This window comes from Centruroides vittatus, unplaced genomic scaffold (assembly GCF_030686945.1).
Source record: "Centruroides vittatus isolate TY-2023 unplaced genomic scaffold, ASM3068694v2 contig_918, whole genome shotgun sequence".
Taxonomy (NCBI): Eukaryota; Metazoa; Arthropoda; class Arachnida; order Scorpiones; family Buthidae; genus Centruroides; species Centruroides vittatus.
In genome coordinates this window covers 938,531-953,868 of record NW_027122605.1, presented here as the reverse complement: position 1 = coordinate 953,868, position 15,338 = coordinate 938,531, and the positions used below count along the sequence as shown (strand labels likewise).

The following is a 15,338-nucleotide window of genomic DNA, read 5'->3' as shown; positions in this document are numbered from 1 at the left end:
CAGATCAAAAATGCAATCTTGGCTTCATCCCATCCCATAACTAAATTAATATTAAAAGAAAAATTTGAAAACATTATTATATCTGTTTTATACTCTATTCTTTTCTGTAAAAATCTTTAATGGCCATCATATTTACGGTAGTATAGCATTTTGAAACATGAATTTACATAAAGGCAGTGATGTATCTAACACACAACAATTTTATCTGAAAATGATTTGTTGATTTTAACAATTTATGGATTGAATATACGTTCAATACCACTCTTAATTTTGAAGGTATGTTGAGTTTAACGGGAATTAATTTGGATAATGAAAATAAAGCTTGCTTGACTTTATAAGTTAATACCGAAACTTAAGAAAATTACACTGAATAAAGTCTATGATTTTAAGTTCAGCTTAGAATTTAAATAAAGAAGACAAATAAAGATATGCCTTATGAAATTAGAACTAACAAACAGCTCAAACTGAAATGATTTTTATGGGAAAAACTGCAGTTGCATTATTTTAGAAAACTTAAATATAAAGATTCAAAAATGATTAAAAAATTGAAAATGAGCTAATATAATCATTTCACCTCTAATTTTACATAATTATATTAAATTTTCTTCAAAGATTACTGATATTTTTTTCCTTCTTTTATAATAATAATCTTTAGCATTATTCCAACTTATAATAGTCACCATATTTAAACACAATAGAGAATATGGAAATTCTTTGAATACTTTAACAAAAAAGTGATGTTGATAAATGTGAATTCTTGGTGAATGTTTCACTAAGAAAAAGTTTGATTCATTTCTACTGAAATAAAGAATATTTGTCATTAATCTTAACATCAATTAAAAGAAAGTTACTACAGTTACAATTTTTTGAGACAAAAGATTTTTATATTTGAGATTTGGAGACTAAAACTTAAAACCTTGTTTTATTATGTAATGTGAAGTTTATATATTTCAGGATACAGGAGATACAGTTGGAAGTGTATTAAGAGGATTTTTCACAATTAATAAAAAAGATCCAGTGAATAGATTACCTACTTCATCCACATGTTTTAATCTGCTTAAACTGCCAAATTACCAAAAAAAGAGCACTCTAAGAGAAAAGTTACGATATGCCATAACCAGTAATACTGGTTTTGAACTTTCATGATATGACATGTTGATCAAGTATTTATGTAACAGCTGTGATTATTTAACATATAATACACAGACCATATCAATAGAAAGCCAATAACAAAATGTGTGAACAATGAAAAAGTTAAATAGTATAAATATATATATATATATATTTATCATTATGCAATTATAATAATTCAAGAATTTTATTAATAAAGATAATTTGGATTATATTTTGAAAGAATAAGATTGTTTCATTTGTATGAAATAAAATATAATAATGTTACTTGTGTATATATCTATATATATAGTAGTAGGTAAAATGAAGAAAATAGTTGTGTTAGTGTAAAATAAATTTAACAGATGTTTTAATATAAGTTATGGATATTATATATTAAAAAAAATTTTATTTTAAAGATTATTTGAAAACTTGGCAATATTATTATAAGGAGATATTTAATCTTTCTAGATAAACCTGTTAATAATGACTATTAAAAAACTTAAATACTGTATAATAATGTAAATATATTAGTTTGAACATTTTATGACTTTTGACATAAATCAATATTTATGCAAAAGAAATAACCACAATTTAATTTGTAAAGAACAAAATCTTTAAAATTCCTAGACATATTGAAGTATTCAAAAGTATTTAGTTTTATTTTTTAAAATACATTTTAAATATAACTATGGAAAAATTTTTCATGTGAGACTTTAAAAACTGTTTTATAAAACAGGTCTGCCAAGATTTTCAAATAATCTTAATATGATAAAATAGCAATAATATAATTTTTATATCTTCTGTTATGTTGATAATGAACAATACTGTAAATTAAATATTTTTTAATATTTATACATATATCTTTTTAAATTTAATATATTATTAAAATTTATTTTTTACAGACTAATTTTATTGAATTTATTTTATAATTATTCAAACAGTGAATTTATCAAAAGGAAAATAGATAGCAGAAAAAAGTAATACTACAAGTTGTATGTGGTACTTTCTTGCAAAAATTATTATTATATAGAATTTAAGTATTAGTTAAAAAGTTTATTGTATGCATTCATCTTCCCACGTGAAACATGAAACTTAATCTAAATAGTTAATTTTTCAAGAAATATCACAATTTCTATTCAGAAATATATATCTTGAACATATAGTTTGCAATAGCATTGTAGTTTATGTTCTAATAGTACCATTAAATTTTAAACTTTTCACTTTTATTGTAGAAAACGATATATAATATTACAACAATAGCCAAATTATATATTTTGAAATCATTAAATTTGTAATAGAAATTATTATTGTTTGAATCAAGTATTTTATAAAATTCAGTAATATTAGAAAATAAGATATTTTAAGGAGCACATTAAATTGAACATATGATTAAAACAAATGGAAACATATTCAGATATAAAATAAAATACATAAGAAATAATATTTTTATCATCATAAAGTTTTTTCTCTATATGAATAATTTGGATAATCAGCGTTGTGGTATATATAATACAGAAGTAATCATATATTTTAAATATTGGATACATACATATATATATTTCATTTATGAATGTTTAAACTACCAAAAATATAATTTGTATAAAACAGAATTTTGTTGTAATTATGAAATATTATCGCTTAAATATAACAAAATTTTATTTCATCCAAACTGTATCTAAATTGATTATTGAATAAAATATTATGTATGAATGCTTAAAGCATTAAATATAAACTATTAGAATCAATCAAGTATTACTATAAAAGGATAGTTTTATGAATTATTTTACTTCTTTACTGGAATTGCATTTTGGTTGAGTGTCAATCAAAACACATCCAGAGAAGAATTGAGCAAAATAAAAGACAGACTTGCCTAGTAAAAATGATTTTGGTCATTTGTCTTTGTTAATTTAATTTTATTCATAAAGTGTTCTTATGTGTATCTTAATATTTTATAAATTGATCAACTAATATAATATTTTTATAGAAGAAAATTATTTTTATATAAATTTCTACCATTATTAATTTAATTAAAACATTTGGTTTTTAGGTGTTTGATTTAAATGAATATTAAACTCAGATCTGATAATTAGTGAATCAGATTTGTTTAAGAAAGAATTTCAAAAATTTCAATGTAACAAGCAAAGAAAGTATAATGCTATGATCTTTGATAATACTGTATATTGAAAATGATTGATGTAGGAAATAAGAAAAATATAGAATAAGCTGTTTCATTATGTCTAAAAAATAATTTGATTTTAAATTTAATCAGGGCCATAAAATATGAAGATAAGTTCTGATAAAATAGAGACTATTTTTACTCAATTTAAACAAATATATTGATTTTTGTTGTTATTTGGTGACTAGTTTAACAAGGATTGTATTATTATATGAATAGATTTTCTTCATGGGACTGTTTATATATATTATTATTAAATTCTATAAATATGTTTTTCTCATAAATTTAAAAGATTGATATTATTTAATTCCTCATTAGATTTAGCAAAAAATAAAGGAGACTAGAAAATATTATAATATTCAATTGGTCATTGAAAATGTAAATAAAATACATTAAGCAAGTTCTTTAATTTTTTGATTAAATGTATTATCATTTAAAATTTTGTTAAAAAGGTATAGGTTTATATATCAGATGTAAGGGTCAAAAGTAATAAACAAGTTCTATAAGAAAAACTTAATCATAGCAAAAAGGATCATATTGTCTAAGTCAGTGACGATGATAATGAGCTGGAAAGTGTATATTTCTTATCAAAACACTAAAGCTAAATGGGAAAAGTTTCATGATTATGCATTTTTGCATGTAAAAATCTTGATTTGTTAAGAGCTTGCAGACAGTTGATAGAAAAAGAAAACATTATTTCTACCTAATAGATAATAAGTTTATTCAGTTTAGGCTGAGCAATGAATGTAAGATAGGAATGATTAAAGTATTAGATGAATACTAACTTTAGCAATATTTATTATTAAGCCTGACAAATGATGATAAGAAGCAAATACAGTTTTTTGATATCAGAAAGATTGAGGAGATTTGAAGTTCTTGCCTGAAATTGGGATAGTGATTCTATTAGATATCATTATTGAAATTATCAGAATCTTCAGAGTAAATTGTATTCATTAATACTGTTATCAATGGATGGAGTACCAATTAGGGTGAATCTTTTTGTTATTAAAACCTTTTTCTTCAGTATTAAATGCATTATGAAGAGTATTAGTAGGGATGAAAGGTAACTCAATAAACAAATTTGATGATACCATAGACAGTTCTATTAATTAGATGAGGAGGATGAAGTTCAATCCTGAAAATGTAGTCTCAAGTAATATATCTTGCAATGTTGAAACACTCTATATTTTTAAAAATTCTACTCAAAGCTTCAGCTCTAATAAACTACATTGCCCCGAAGTATTGCACTTTATAGAAAAGCATGAAAAACATGTTTTTCATGCTTTTCAACCCAGGGTTTAATTTTTCAACGTTTATTTCCTGGAGATTAATATACATATAATCATATATTTTATTGATTATATAATAATATATATATATATTTTACTGGTATTATTTTACTGGGGTCTGATCTATCTCTCCATGAGACTGTCAACACAGTTCCATAAATATAATAATATATATATATATATATATATATATATATTATCTGATAGATCAGACCCCAGTAAAATTGCTAGTCACCTCCCTTGACCATATTTCTCCCACCTCTCCCATCTCAAACAATCCAACTGGATCTGACCCGGTAATCTTTTTGTTTGGGAGAGATTTTTCCATCTCATCACTGTGGTGTCCTTGCAGAAAAACAAAAATTTAATTTAAAGAAACAGGCTTTTAAGCCTCTATAAGGGCTGGTCATTCTTCCTCTCATCAGGGCCGATTGTTGATAGAGGATTGTTGCAATGATTTCAGATAGCATATATAATAGACATGTGTGTTACAGTGCCTCAGGTAAAAAGAGTTTAAGGAGGAAAAGAAGGGAAGAGAGCAAAATCACAGAAAACTACATATAGTACCTATTATATTTCACCTGCATTTACTAATTCATATTTACATTAATTAAGTTTAAATTATAAATAACACTAAATATGTGATTATTATTTATAAAAGGAATTATTTATTTTTATAATGTCATTATAACTTGTTATTGAAGAACCATATTACAATGCTTAAGATCAAGTTTGATTCTTTTATCAGATCTGAGTTTAAAAAATAATATAATATGCAGATAAAATCTGTATGTATTTATACTTAAATAAGTAACATTAATATTACAGAATTTGCTGTTAATAGTAATTAATAATAAAAATAATTGTTAAATTGTTTTTAATGGACATTAACAGTTTTAAGAATCTTCACTAATTATAATAATAGGTTATTATAACTTTGTTAAAATGTAATAATTCAAATTTTTCAAATCTTACTTCATTTTCGAATACATTTATTTTGAACATGCAAAAACATTTCAAATTTGTATCAACCTCTAAAGTGTGTTGAATAAGGTAAATGTAATATCATAATTGTTCAGATTGATATGAAAGATGTCATAATAAGTGTACTGTAATATATTTCTTCAATTTTATAAAAGAAAGAAAATATTCTAATAAGTCTGTCTTGTAAAGTAATGAACAAAAATCTATGCAAATGGCAAAATTTATAATTGGATAAGTGGAAATATATTGAAAAATATTTGCTTTATTACAAACCATTCTATATACCTATATAAATATTTTAATTCCTTTTTAAATAAATGTATGAAATTAACTTACAAAATAATATTTTTCTAATTTTTGTTTTCTTTCGAAAGAAGGAACATTATCTTGTACAGAATGTAAAAAGTATTCTTTTTTATTTTTTGCCATTTGCTTATCTATATAAGATATCCCATTTCTTAAATGTGATGTATTGTAATTGCAATTTTATAGAAATACAAAATTATTTATTTCTAATACTAAAAAAAATTTTAAAGAAACATTTAAAAACATATTCATAAAAATGATCATTCATAAAATGCTTCTTCTAATGTATCTTTAAAGGATAATATAAAAATTTGTATAGATATTCTATATCTATAAAGTAGTTTCATAATTTTTAGCATGTCTCCATGTAATATCTTCTTGCTCATTTCTTTGCAATATGAAATTTCTATCTAGTAATCAAATTTTCATGTTTTTATAGTTAAATAGTGTATTTTGAGGCAACATGATGTGAATGATCTAATTACTATGGTTCTTTGTTTTGGGATGTGAAAGGATGTGCCTTATATTGATTCGCCACTATATCATCCCTTTTTGTTTGGCACTATTATGTACAGTTTGTATGTTATGTAAATAAAATGTAAGCATATCAATAAGACTTGCAGTGTTTTTCAAATAAAAAAGTGTAATTCTGAAAGTAATTTGTAAATATAAAGATTGTAGAGCACATTATAATAATAAAAATGCAGTGGTGTGTTATAATGAAAAGATTTAATTTGAAACTTAAAATTAATATAATATACTTTAAGAGAAATTTATTTTAAATATTGTAATGCATTCACAAATAAATCGTCTTCAACTATAAAATAGAAACTAGTTAGATGTTAGCGCGATACTACGCTACCCGAAGCCTAGTATCGCACTAACATGTAGATTGAACATTTTAAATGCTTTAAAAATATTTATAGAAGTTGTCTAAAATTTTCTACACGAAGCATAATCATACGTGTTATAGCTAAATTCTGGGGATAACAGTGATTACAACTGTCGAATATCATTTATCATCATCTACGACGGTTATTACATTGCTGAAACGTGCATGTAGGATCGTCCATAAATTACATAACGTTATTTTTATACTTTTCAACTCCCATCCCACTAACAACTCCGTAACGCTGTCACAATACCCACCTCCAAATTATGTAGGACGTGCAGGGCATGTACCATACGAGGGCGTCAGAAAGATATTCCTAATTAAATATTGGATTACGAAATAGAAACTGGAACAAAACATTACTTTAAAAAAGTAAAACTGCGAGCACCAACTGTCCACTTAAATCACATTATGTGGAGTTATAGTATTGTACGATTAAGTGTACGCGAAATGGCCCTGGTGATGCCGAAACTTCTAGTCAGGCGAGAAATAAACTTATACGGACTAATATATAACAACGATGCCAGACGTTCATACCATCCGAATTCAATTCAAAAGAGTTGGTGATTAAGAAATAGCAATTCACAATCAATGTATTTGCACTAATTTGTGAGGGACATAAAAAATAGGACTCGTGCGAGATATCTTAGTTAATTTATGGGCACCCTCTTTCTTGTAGAGCTGTTTTATGAAAACAGAGGCGATTCTGTGACCTCACTTCAGGAATTTTGTCACTAAGAATTTTACACCAGGACCATTGATTCCACAAATTCTTGTGAGAATTATCACGCAACTAGAGAGAATTGGACATTGGAAGTTCAACCCGGTCCTGGATGCAAACCTACTATTACAGAGATCTTTTTAAGATGTTAGCACAGTTTTTGTTTCACAGTAAATGAATAATGTTACAGGGCAGTTATCTAGTAGGTCAGTGCAGTGTCAGCAGTTGGTGTAATCTATGGCACAGTGTGGAAGGAACTCAGAAAGTTGTGTCAATACACAACTTTCTGAATTGATATAAGATCAGTTGCTCGCCGCCGACAGCAAAACCTGACTCGTATTGACTTTTTTCCTTGTCAGAATGGAAGTGGAGGTATCATAGGCATGGAAGATCCTGTGGAGCTTCGAGGCACATTTTCTCTTTGGAAACTGAAAATTCGTAATTGTTGCACTTGAGCCACGGAAAACTCTCATGTTTTCCAGCTGGGTGGTGAGGGATAGGGCTCAACATATCCGGAACAAACCATCCCCGAAAATTCCTAGGGGTTTTCGATCCATTCGGATTCATTTCCAAGTTTCCAGAATGGTAGTCTGGTATCTTAATGTTTTATGCATTGTAACATATTTACCCTAAAACGTAAAACTTTCCTAGTTTAATGATGATGAGTTTAATGAATATATAGCCTAATAATATATTACTATGTTACTATGTTATAAGATAAAATAATTAAATTCATGCTAATTAAAGCAATAATAAACTCCGAAGCATATTTTACTGTAAGAATTTAGAAACTGAAAGTAAATTTCTACAAGATAAACATGTATATACGTCTATAAGTTTAGTCTCTATTTGGATCGTATTTACTAATGCATACTGAAATGTATATATATTTATTTACTTTTTACATCATTTATCGTTTACGTAACTAATATATAAAATATGTATATTTTAGAGTCTCAAAAAGTCTAAGACATACTAAAAAAATTCTTCATATGGTATCGATTTCCAGATATCAATGCAAAGACACCATACTTTTTCAATTTATCCGATGGAAAATATAGAAATTAACGATTTCATTTAGTAAAATTCTTGATTTTGTAAGTTAGAAGGTAATAAAATTCTCTCTCTGCAACTAAAGATCTAAAAGACAGTTTATTAAACAATTTCTTCTTATTCTGTGAGAAAGAACAGAAACAGATTAATGTTAATTATACGTACTCTACGTCCTACTTAGTCTTTATATAGGTTTAAAAAAACATTTATTTAGTAAGCAAACACCAGTAACAGCGGACGAATCGATGGTCTTGGAATGAGGTCACAAACTGAACATTTTCGAACGTAAAATTACTCGAATAAGCAACTCCACATCTTCAATTGGACTGAATTTCGTTATCTTAGAAACATTATCGTATCAGTTCAACGCTTATCCTTAAGCTGTCTCAATATTGTTCAAGTTGTATTAACTTATTTTAAAATATGCAACTTCGTCTTTTTTCAAATCCGTGATAGTGTTATAACTGTTATTAAAAAAGTTTCTGCCATTATGAAAAGGAATGTTATTTTACAACTAATTGCGAGGTAGGAGAGTTTTATATCAATATCTATAATGTAAAAAATTGCCCACGAAATTATGTGTACATATGTAAATATGTATACAGTATATCTACAGATATATAGATGTAAATAATCTTAAAATTTTAGCTGTATTATAAAAATTTTGTAGAAATCTGTTGCATAAATATAAACTTAAATTGCTCTTATTCATTTTTATATATCTTTATATAGTATATAGACCCATCTAAACAACAACAATATAATCGTCATTAATACAAACAAAAATATATTACTGTTAATGATATAATTATACAGCAAACAAGGGGAGATAATGAAAAATATGTATAAAAAAAGAAAAATGAATAGAATATAAACTCAGACTATTTAGATCACCAGTAATTTAACTCTATATGTTTATCGGTGTAATTAATACGAAAACATAATAAAATTTAACAGTGTTATATACAAAAACATGCAAGATTAATTGAAGTAGCGGCGTTGGTTTTTAAGAATTTGTTATAATGTCACTAGTTTCCCGATATATTCCTATACACGTAATAAATCAATTATCTCGTATGTATTTCTTGTAGAAGTGTTGGTAGTCACAGCAACAGTACAGTAGCATACATAGTTTCTTTTTTAGACATTTATTTATATTCCTTTTTTGTAGGCTAAAAGTAACGAGCAATTATTTATTGTGACATGGTCACAATGCCGGGCTGCAATTTTTTAATCCTATTTTTAATTTATTTCATTTAAAATAGGCCCTATATGCTTTCCACCTCAAATTAGTAGTGACTAGCCCCTTTACATCATACTTTTCCTTTAACAGTAGAGTCATATCTTTAAAGGAAATCACGTATTTGAATTTCAAAACATGACTTTTACATCAATATTTTTTACCAGAAAAAGTACAGAAGTTCAAAATAACGTTTAATTTTAAATTTTTCAGTAGTCACCTTACGCAAACCAATATGTACTGGGCAATCTGTGGATGGTCTTATTACTCTCAGGCAAATTGCAGTTTGTATTAAGTTCTGTTTTCTTAATAATAGCGAGGTTGAGGCCGAAGTTGTAAACGCGAAAACGTGTACGTCGGACGTTCGGCGCCGCTTTCCTGTAAGCCTAGAAGTTTGACAGTGGCGTTTGGAAAGTCGGTGGAATCATGCTCGACATTCCAAACGCCGCTGTCAAACTTAAACGAAGTTGAACGCGAACGAAGTTGTACGAACGAAGTTGTAAACGCGAAACGTACACGTTTTCGCGTTTACAACTTCGGCCTCAACCTCGCTAATCTTGGGTGATGTGCGTACGCGAGTGTTTGCTTGCAATACAGCATTTTCCATATGCAATATTTATTGTCATATAAATAAAGTAAATTTCTTCAAAATTAAAATATCTATTTCTTTTGGATTCAAAGTACAGTAAGACCCCGCTTAACGCAGATTCGATATAACGCGGTCTGCTCGAAGCCTAAAAAAGCTCAAAATTTACGCAGATTTAAATTATCGCGGCATTTCATTGATTCGTATGTAATACGATTATTTACGAACACGAACCAATCAGCAAAAAGGTGTGCTTTCTTTAAATCTATATTTGTTTGGTGCAATTTTGGAAAAAATATAATATGACGGATGCCATAGGCAATATCGGCTTCGCTTGGCAAGAATTGACTGGTAATTGCACGAACGAAGTGTGGAAGAAGTTATGGCTGGTGGTATCCAAGAATTCTCAACGAGAGGACCCTATCGTTAAGTTGACTAAATTCAACCTAATCGATACAGCAGGACTAGACGTAGACGAGCAGGATATTGAGGAGTTACAGCAGATTTCTGGCGAGAGCCTTACCAACGACGACCTTCAAGAACCGGCAGAACAAGGAATTTATGTAGAACTGGAAAATAGTGATTCTGAAAACGAAGAACTCAAAAAATTTCTCTTCAGATTTCCTTAGTAAAAGTTTGGTAACGATAATTGAAATCGTCGATCAAATTGTAACGAATGATCCAGATTTTGAAAGGAGCGCAAAAGCAAAACCATGCGTTTTAGATGCGATCTTCTGCTACCGACATTTACTTAAGGAAAGAAAAAGAAAGCGACCAATGAAACTACAGGACTTCATCGCAAAAACAAGTTTATGTGTTATTTAACATATATTATTATGCGAAAATTTATATAAAAATAACAAAATTATAGTAAAATTGCTTATTCTTTGGTCGCGTGTTCCCCTATCCCTATTTACTCTATATTAAAATGGTCTCTTTTAACGCTGTTTCGCTTAGCGCTTTATCGTCTAGGAACGCATCCCCCGCATTAAGCGGGATCTTATTGTATAGCTAAAGTTCGTTAATTCGACAGCTAAGAGGTCAGCGTTGCCGGATCACCAAAATTTTGCATTTTTGAAAAATTCGACACAAATTATATCAATCTGAACGTTGCAAACATTTTATATCAGTGCAGGTTTCTGTATTCTTCCGATTTATTTACGCGCACTCTTTAATTACTTTGATATTGACACAGTGCATGGCGAAACTGTCTTGAGATTAAATTGAAAAAGTTGAATAAAATGTTAACGAAGGCCTCATTAGACAAAATCAGCATTCATAATAATTTATTTGCCTTATTTATTTTCCTGACATTCGTTGTATTTCTATGCCGGAATCTTTATTGCATCACGTGGCCAAACAAATTCCTATTCGCGAAATTCCAGCATGCCGGATTATATCGGACATTTTCGGATTATCGACTGCTGTTTAGAGAGTGCCGAATATAAATTTTTTTTTTTAATAGTTCCATCTGCACTTACGTTTTAGTAACGTGAATAGGCAAAAGTAGCTTCATCAAAATCATTATAGATTTAAATTGCTGTACAAATATTGTACTTGTTACCAAGCTATTGTCATTAAAAAATTTCACTTTACTTATTACTGCGGGGACAAAATTTATGGCATTTACTCGTAGTATTAGATTTGTTTATATAAGAAACAATAATTTCTTTTAGACATCTATCATTACAATTACAGTACATTTAATAAAGCATTGGCTTCCACTTCTGTATTCGCCCTTGTTTAATTTTCTTAAAAACTTAGATTAATTTGGAACATTAATTTTTATAAAACGTTATTTGCAGTGGTCGGCAAACTTTTTAAAAAAAAATCAATACAGGAAAATAGCACACACCCGTAAAGCAGAAATCATATTACAGCTTTAGATTAAAAAAATGAATTAACATGCATATACTTATAGTATTTTTTCATTTTTGACTGTCTCCACTATGGGCTAAGAGGGTCTTTTTCTTCGTTCTCATCACTGATGTGCTCAGAATGCTTTGAAGGGCGAATGGGTGATGAGGGAAAATCCCCAAAGATGCAGACCGACACCTTAACCGCAACGGCCATTCGGCCGTCAAATACTGGACTTCAAAAAAAAAAATCTATATTTATATACGGAATTCACACACATTTCATATTTTAACATCCTACACATCGTCATTGACACGCGATAGTCCCTTAAGCGCCCAAAATCAAATTTTACAGGAGCAACAAAAACAATTAATATAGCATAAAATAGCGTCAGATTTTTCCGTGTGAAGGCTCATAAGTTGTAATCGTGTAAATTACTTAGATTTACTACTGGCTAAACTCAAGTTTTTAATCGTTTATTAGGTTTCTTCAGCAATTCAGACTGCCCAAATTATTCAATATATACAAACTTATTTCAGGTAACAGTACAGCCAATTCTGTTGGTCGAATGTTTCCGAGATTTTTATAGAACACGCATACCTCAAGAGCCTACACAACTTTGACTTAAAACTTATTTGAGTCGTAATGGCAGGTTTCGTGTGTCAACGACGATATACAATGTACATTATTATTATTATTGCAGGGACCAAACTTATGGAATTTCGAGTTTCGATAAATATGTATAAATGACCTTACGATTATGAGAATTTCTTCAGAAAAAATTAATTACACACAAAATTCAAATCAATGTCGAGTTTTTATGTTTGAGTTAATCATCATCGTGATATTATTGAGGGGAAAAATATATCTGAGTTGTGATTAATATTTCAGTTCTTCGAAAACAATTTTTTTTTCAATGTGATAATACGTTCATACAATATAATGAAATTATATTCTTGAATAGGCAATATCCACAATGATGGAAGTTGAATTTGGAATGCTCTTCCGGATTCCGAAAAATAACAGGTTCGTTTTTTCGATTTATACAATCAAATCTACAAAAAATACAACTAAATAACAGTTTATTGTAACTAATCGGAGCCGTCCGGATCTTGTATGGGGCCCGGGGTAGAACGGGTCTGTTGTCGGGTTTTTTGAACAATGAAATACTTAGAATGCTTCTTTGTTAATAAAATGCAGTCATAAATATTTTTACTTTTGTTAGTAAAAATAATAATTTATAGGAGTAGGACCACTATGGGCGCTTAAATTTTCTCCGGGCCCGGGAGAAATCTCCAGCTCTTCCTCTCGACTGCCCTGCAACTAATGCAAGAGATATTCTCACAAATAAATAATCTAATACATACTTTAAGCCACACCAGACAAAACCAAACACTCTTGAAAGAGGAATTTTCACACTCGTTCTAAAATAGAACATCCTCCAAAGAACATCCGATTTTTGTGTCCGAATCCCGCATCGTAACTCAAATCGTAACATTTTGCGTTTCCGCAGTACGTCACGAAAAACCAAGTGTTTCTTTTTTAAATTCAAATGATTCCACTGAATTCTAGTAATGAATCTTTAAGAATCTACTTCACGGCTTCACAAGAAGGTTCTTTTGACACGTGGTACCTCGTGAATGGTCGAGTTTAGTATCGGTTTCAGTCCGTCTACCGAACTGAACGATTCGAAGACTTATTCCATTGCCAAAATTGAAAATGTTATTTTAAGATATTTGGGATGACGCCTCGACACGTGAAAAAGTGGCATAGCTGAAGATCGATAATTTTGTGATAACTGGTAATACGGCGATAGTTTTTCTACAAAGAATCGCCAGATTACTATTAGAGATAAGATTTGTATCAATGATGATGTTAGGATTTGTAAGCTTTTTTCCCTTGTTATCTCTAAGTAATCCGGTAGCAATAATAATCCTACATGTTAAAAAATCTCCTCCTTTACGGAGATTTTTTAACATTTAGAATTATTCGAAAATACTTCAGTTGAATCGATTGTTCCGTTCTAGCGATTATTTTGAATACTATCAATAACATATTTCTGGTTCAAGTTGTTTTCTCGGTTTAGTTAAATTTACTTGAAAGTTTATATATAACAGAATTATCAACTGTATAAAATTTAAAGCCTTAACAGGGCAAACAGATATAAAATGTAATCCAAATTTCTTATTCTCTCATAAAACTTCAATGTCATTCTCAACCCAAATGAAATTTTTGTCGCTTACATCCACGTATCTATTCAAATAGCGTAATGGCTGAGTCACTTTTTAACCTTGATTCTAATCATACCGCATATTAATCATCGGTACTTGCGCGGTAAAAATAATCATTTTTAAACATCCGAAAATATTATGAATCATCTCTTTATATCAATTGCTTCCGACAAAAAATAACATAATAATTCTAGATGCAGAGGCATATTCAGTGACCAGAATAGAAGGCTTTTACTCCCTTCCAATAATTAAAAATAAGAAGCGTAACAAAAATACCTCTTCTTCTTTAAATACGTATTTTACATGTACTGTACAGTACGTACTTTATTTATATGCTTTAAAGCCCTTTTAAATCTATCTACAAAAAACATTTAATGCACAATCGTTTCCCCGACGTCCCTCCTCAGATGATAATTGGATATCCCACTATCTAAGCGTATACTACATTTATATTATTACATTTACTTTCTTTATAAAAATGTAGTTTAATTTCCGCAGTTTAATCTCTATCGTGATCATTTTATTTGTGAAATAATTACATTATTCTCTAGATGTTAAATTAAAAAGGATATTATACTTAAATCTAGATTAAATTCAAGAATTCGTCTTAGTCTATATATATATATTTTCATTTGACACGCAAACAATATGTATATGTATATATAATGTTTATTTCGTAAGAGTAATTATATGAAAAACGTAATAAAACTTCAAATACAGTATAAAAATTCTAAATATTTCCTGTTAATAAGAATGTAGAACTATTATTATTTTTAAAAGATAAAATATTGTAATAAAAATAGATTACAAATGTTAATTTTTCTCAATAAAAAATAAGTATGAAAAAAGTTAATTACGATTAAGTTGAAATCAGAAAAAACTACGTTAAA

General features: G+C 28.4%; 1 protein-coding gene across 2 annotated transcripts in view; it reads left to right on the top strand.

Annotated features, from left to right (window-relative positions):
• Positions 1–1,445, top strand: part of LOC136984375 (ubiquitin-protein ligase E3B) — a 74,812-nt gene extending 73,367 nt beyond the window's left edge. The window contains exon 29 of one of the 2 annotated variants that reach the window (XM_067281339.1): positions 955–1,445. In XM_067281339.1, the coding sequence (XP_067137440.1) occupies positions 955–1,146 (192 nt within the window). In that variant the 3' untranslated portion in view covers positions 1,147–1,445. The remainder of the gene's footprint in view (positions 1–954) is intronic. The other variant, XM_067281340.1, reaches the window with a different exon arrangement.
• Positions 1,446–15,338: the final 13,893 nt, after the last annotated feature.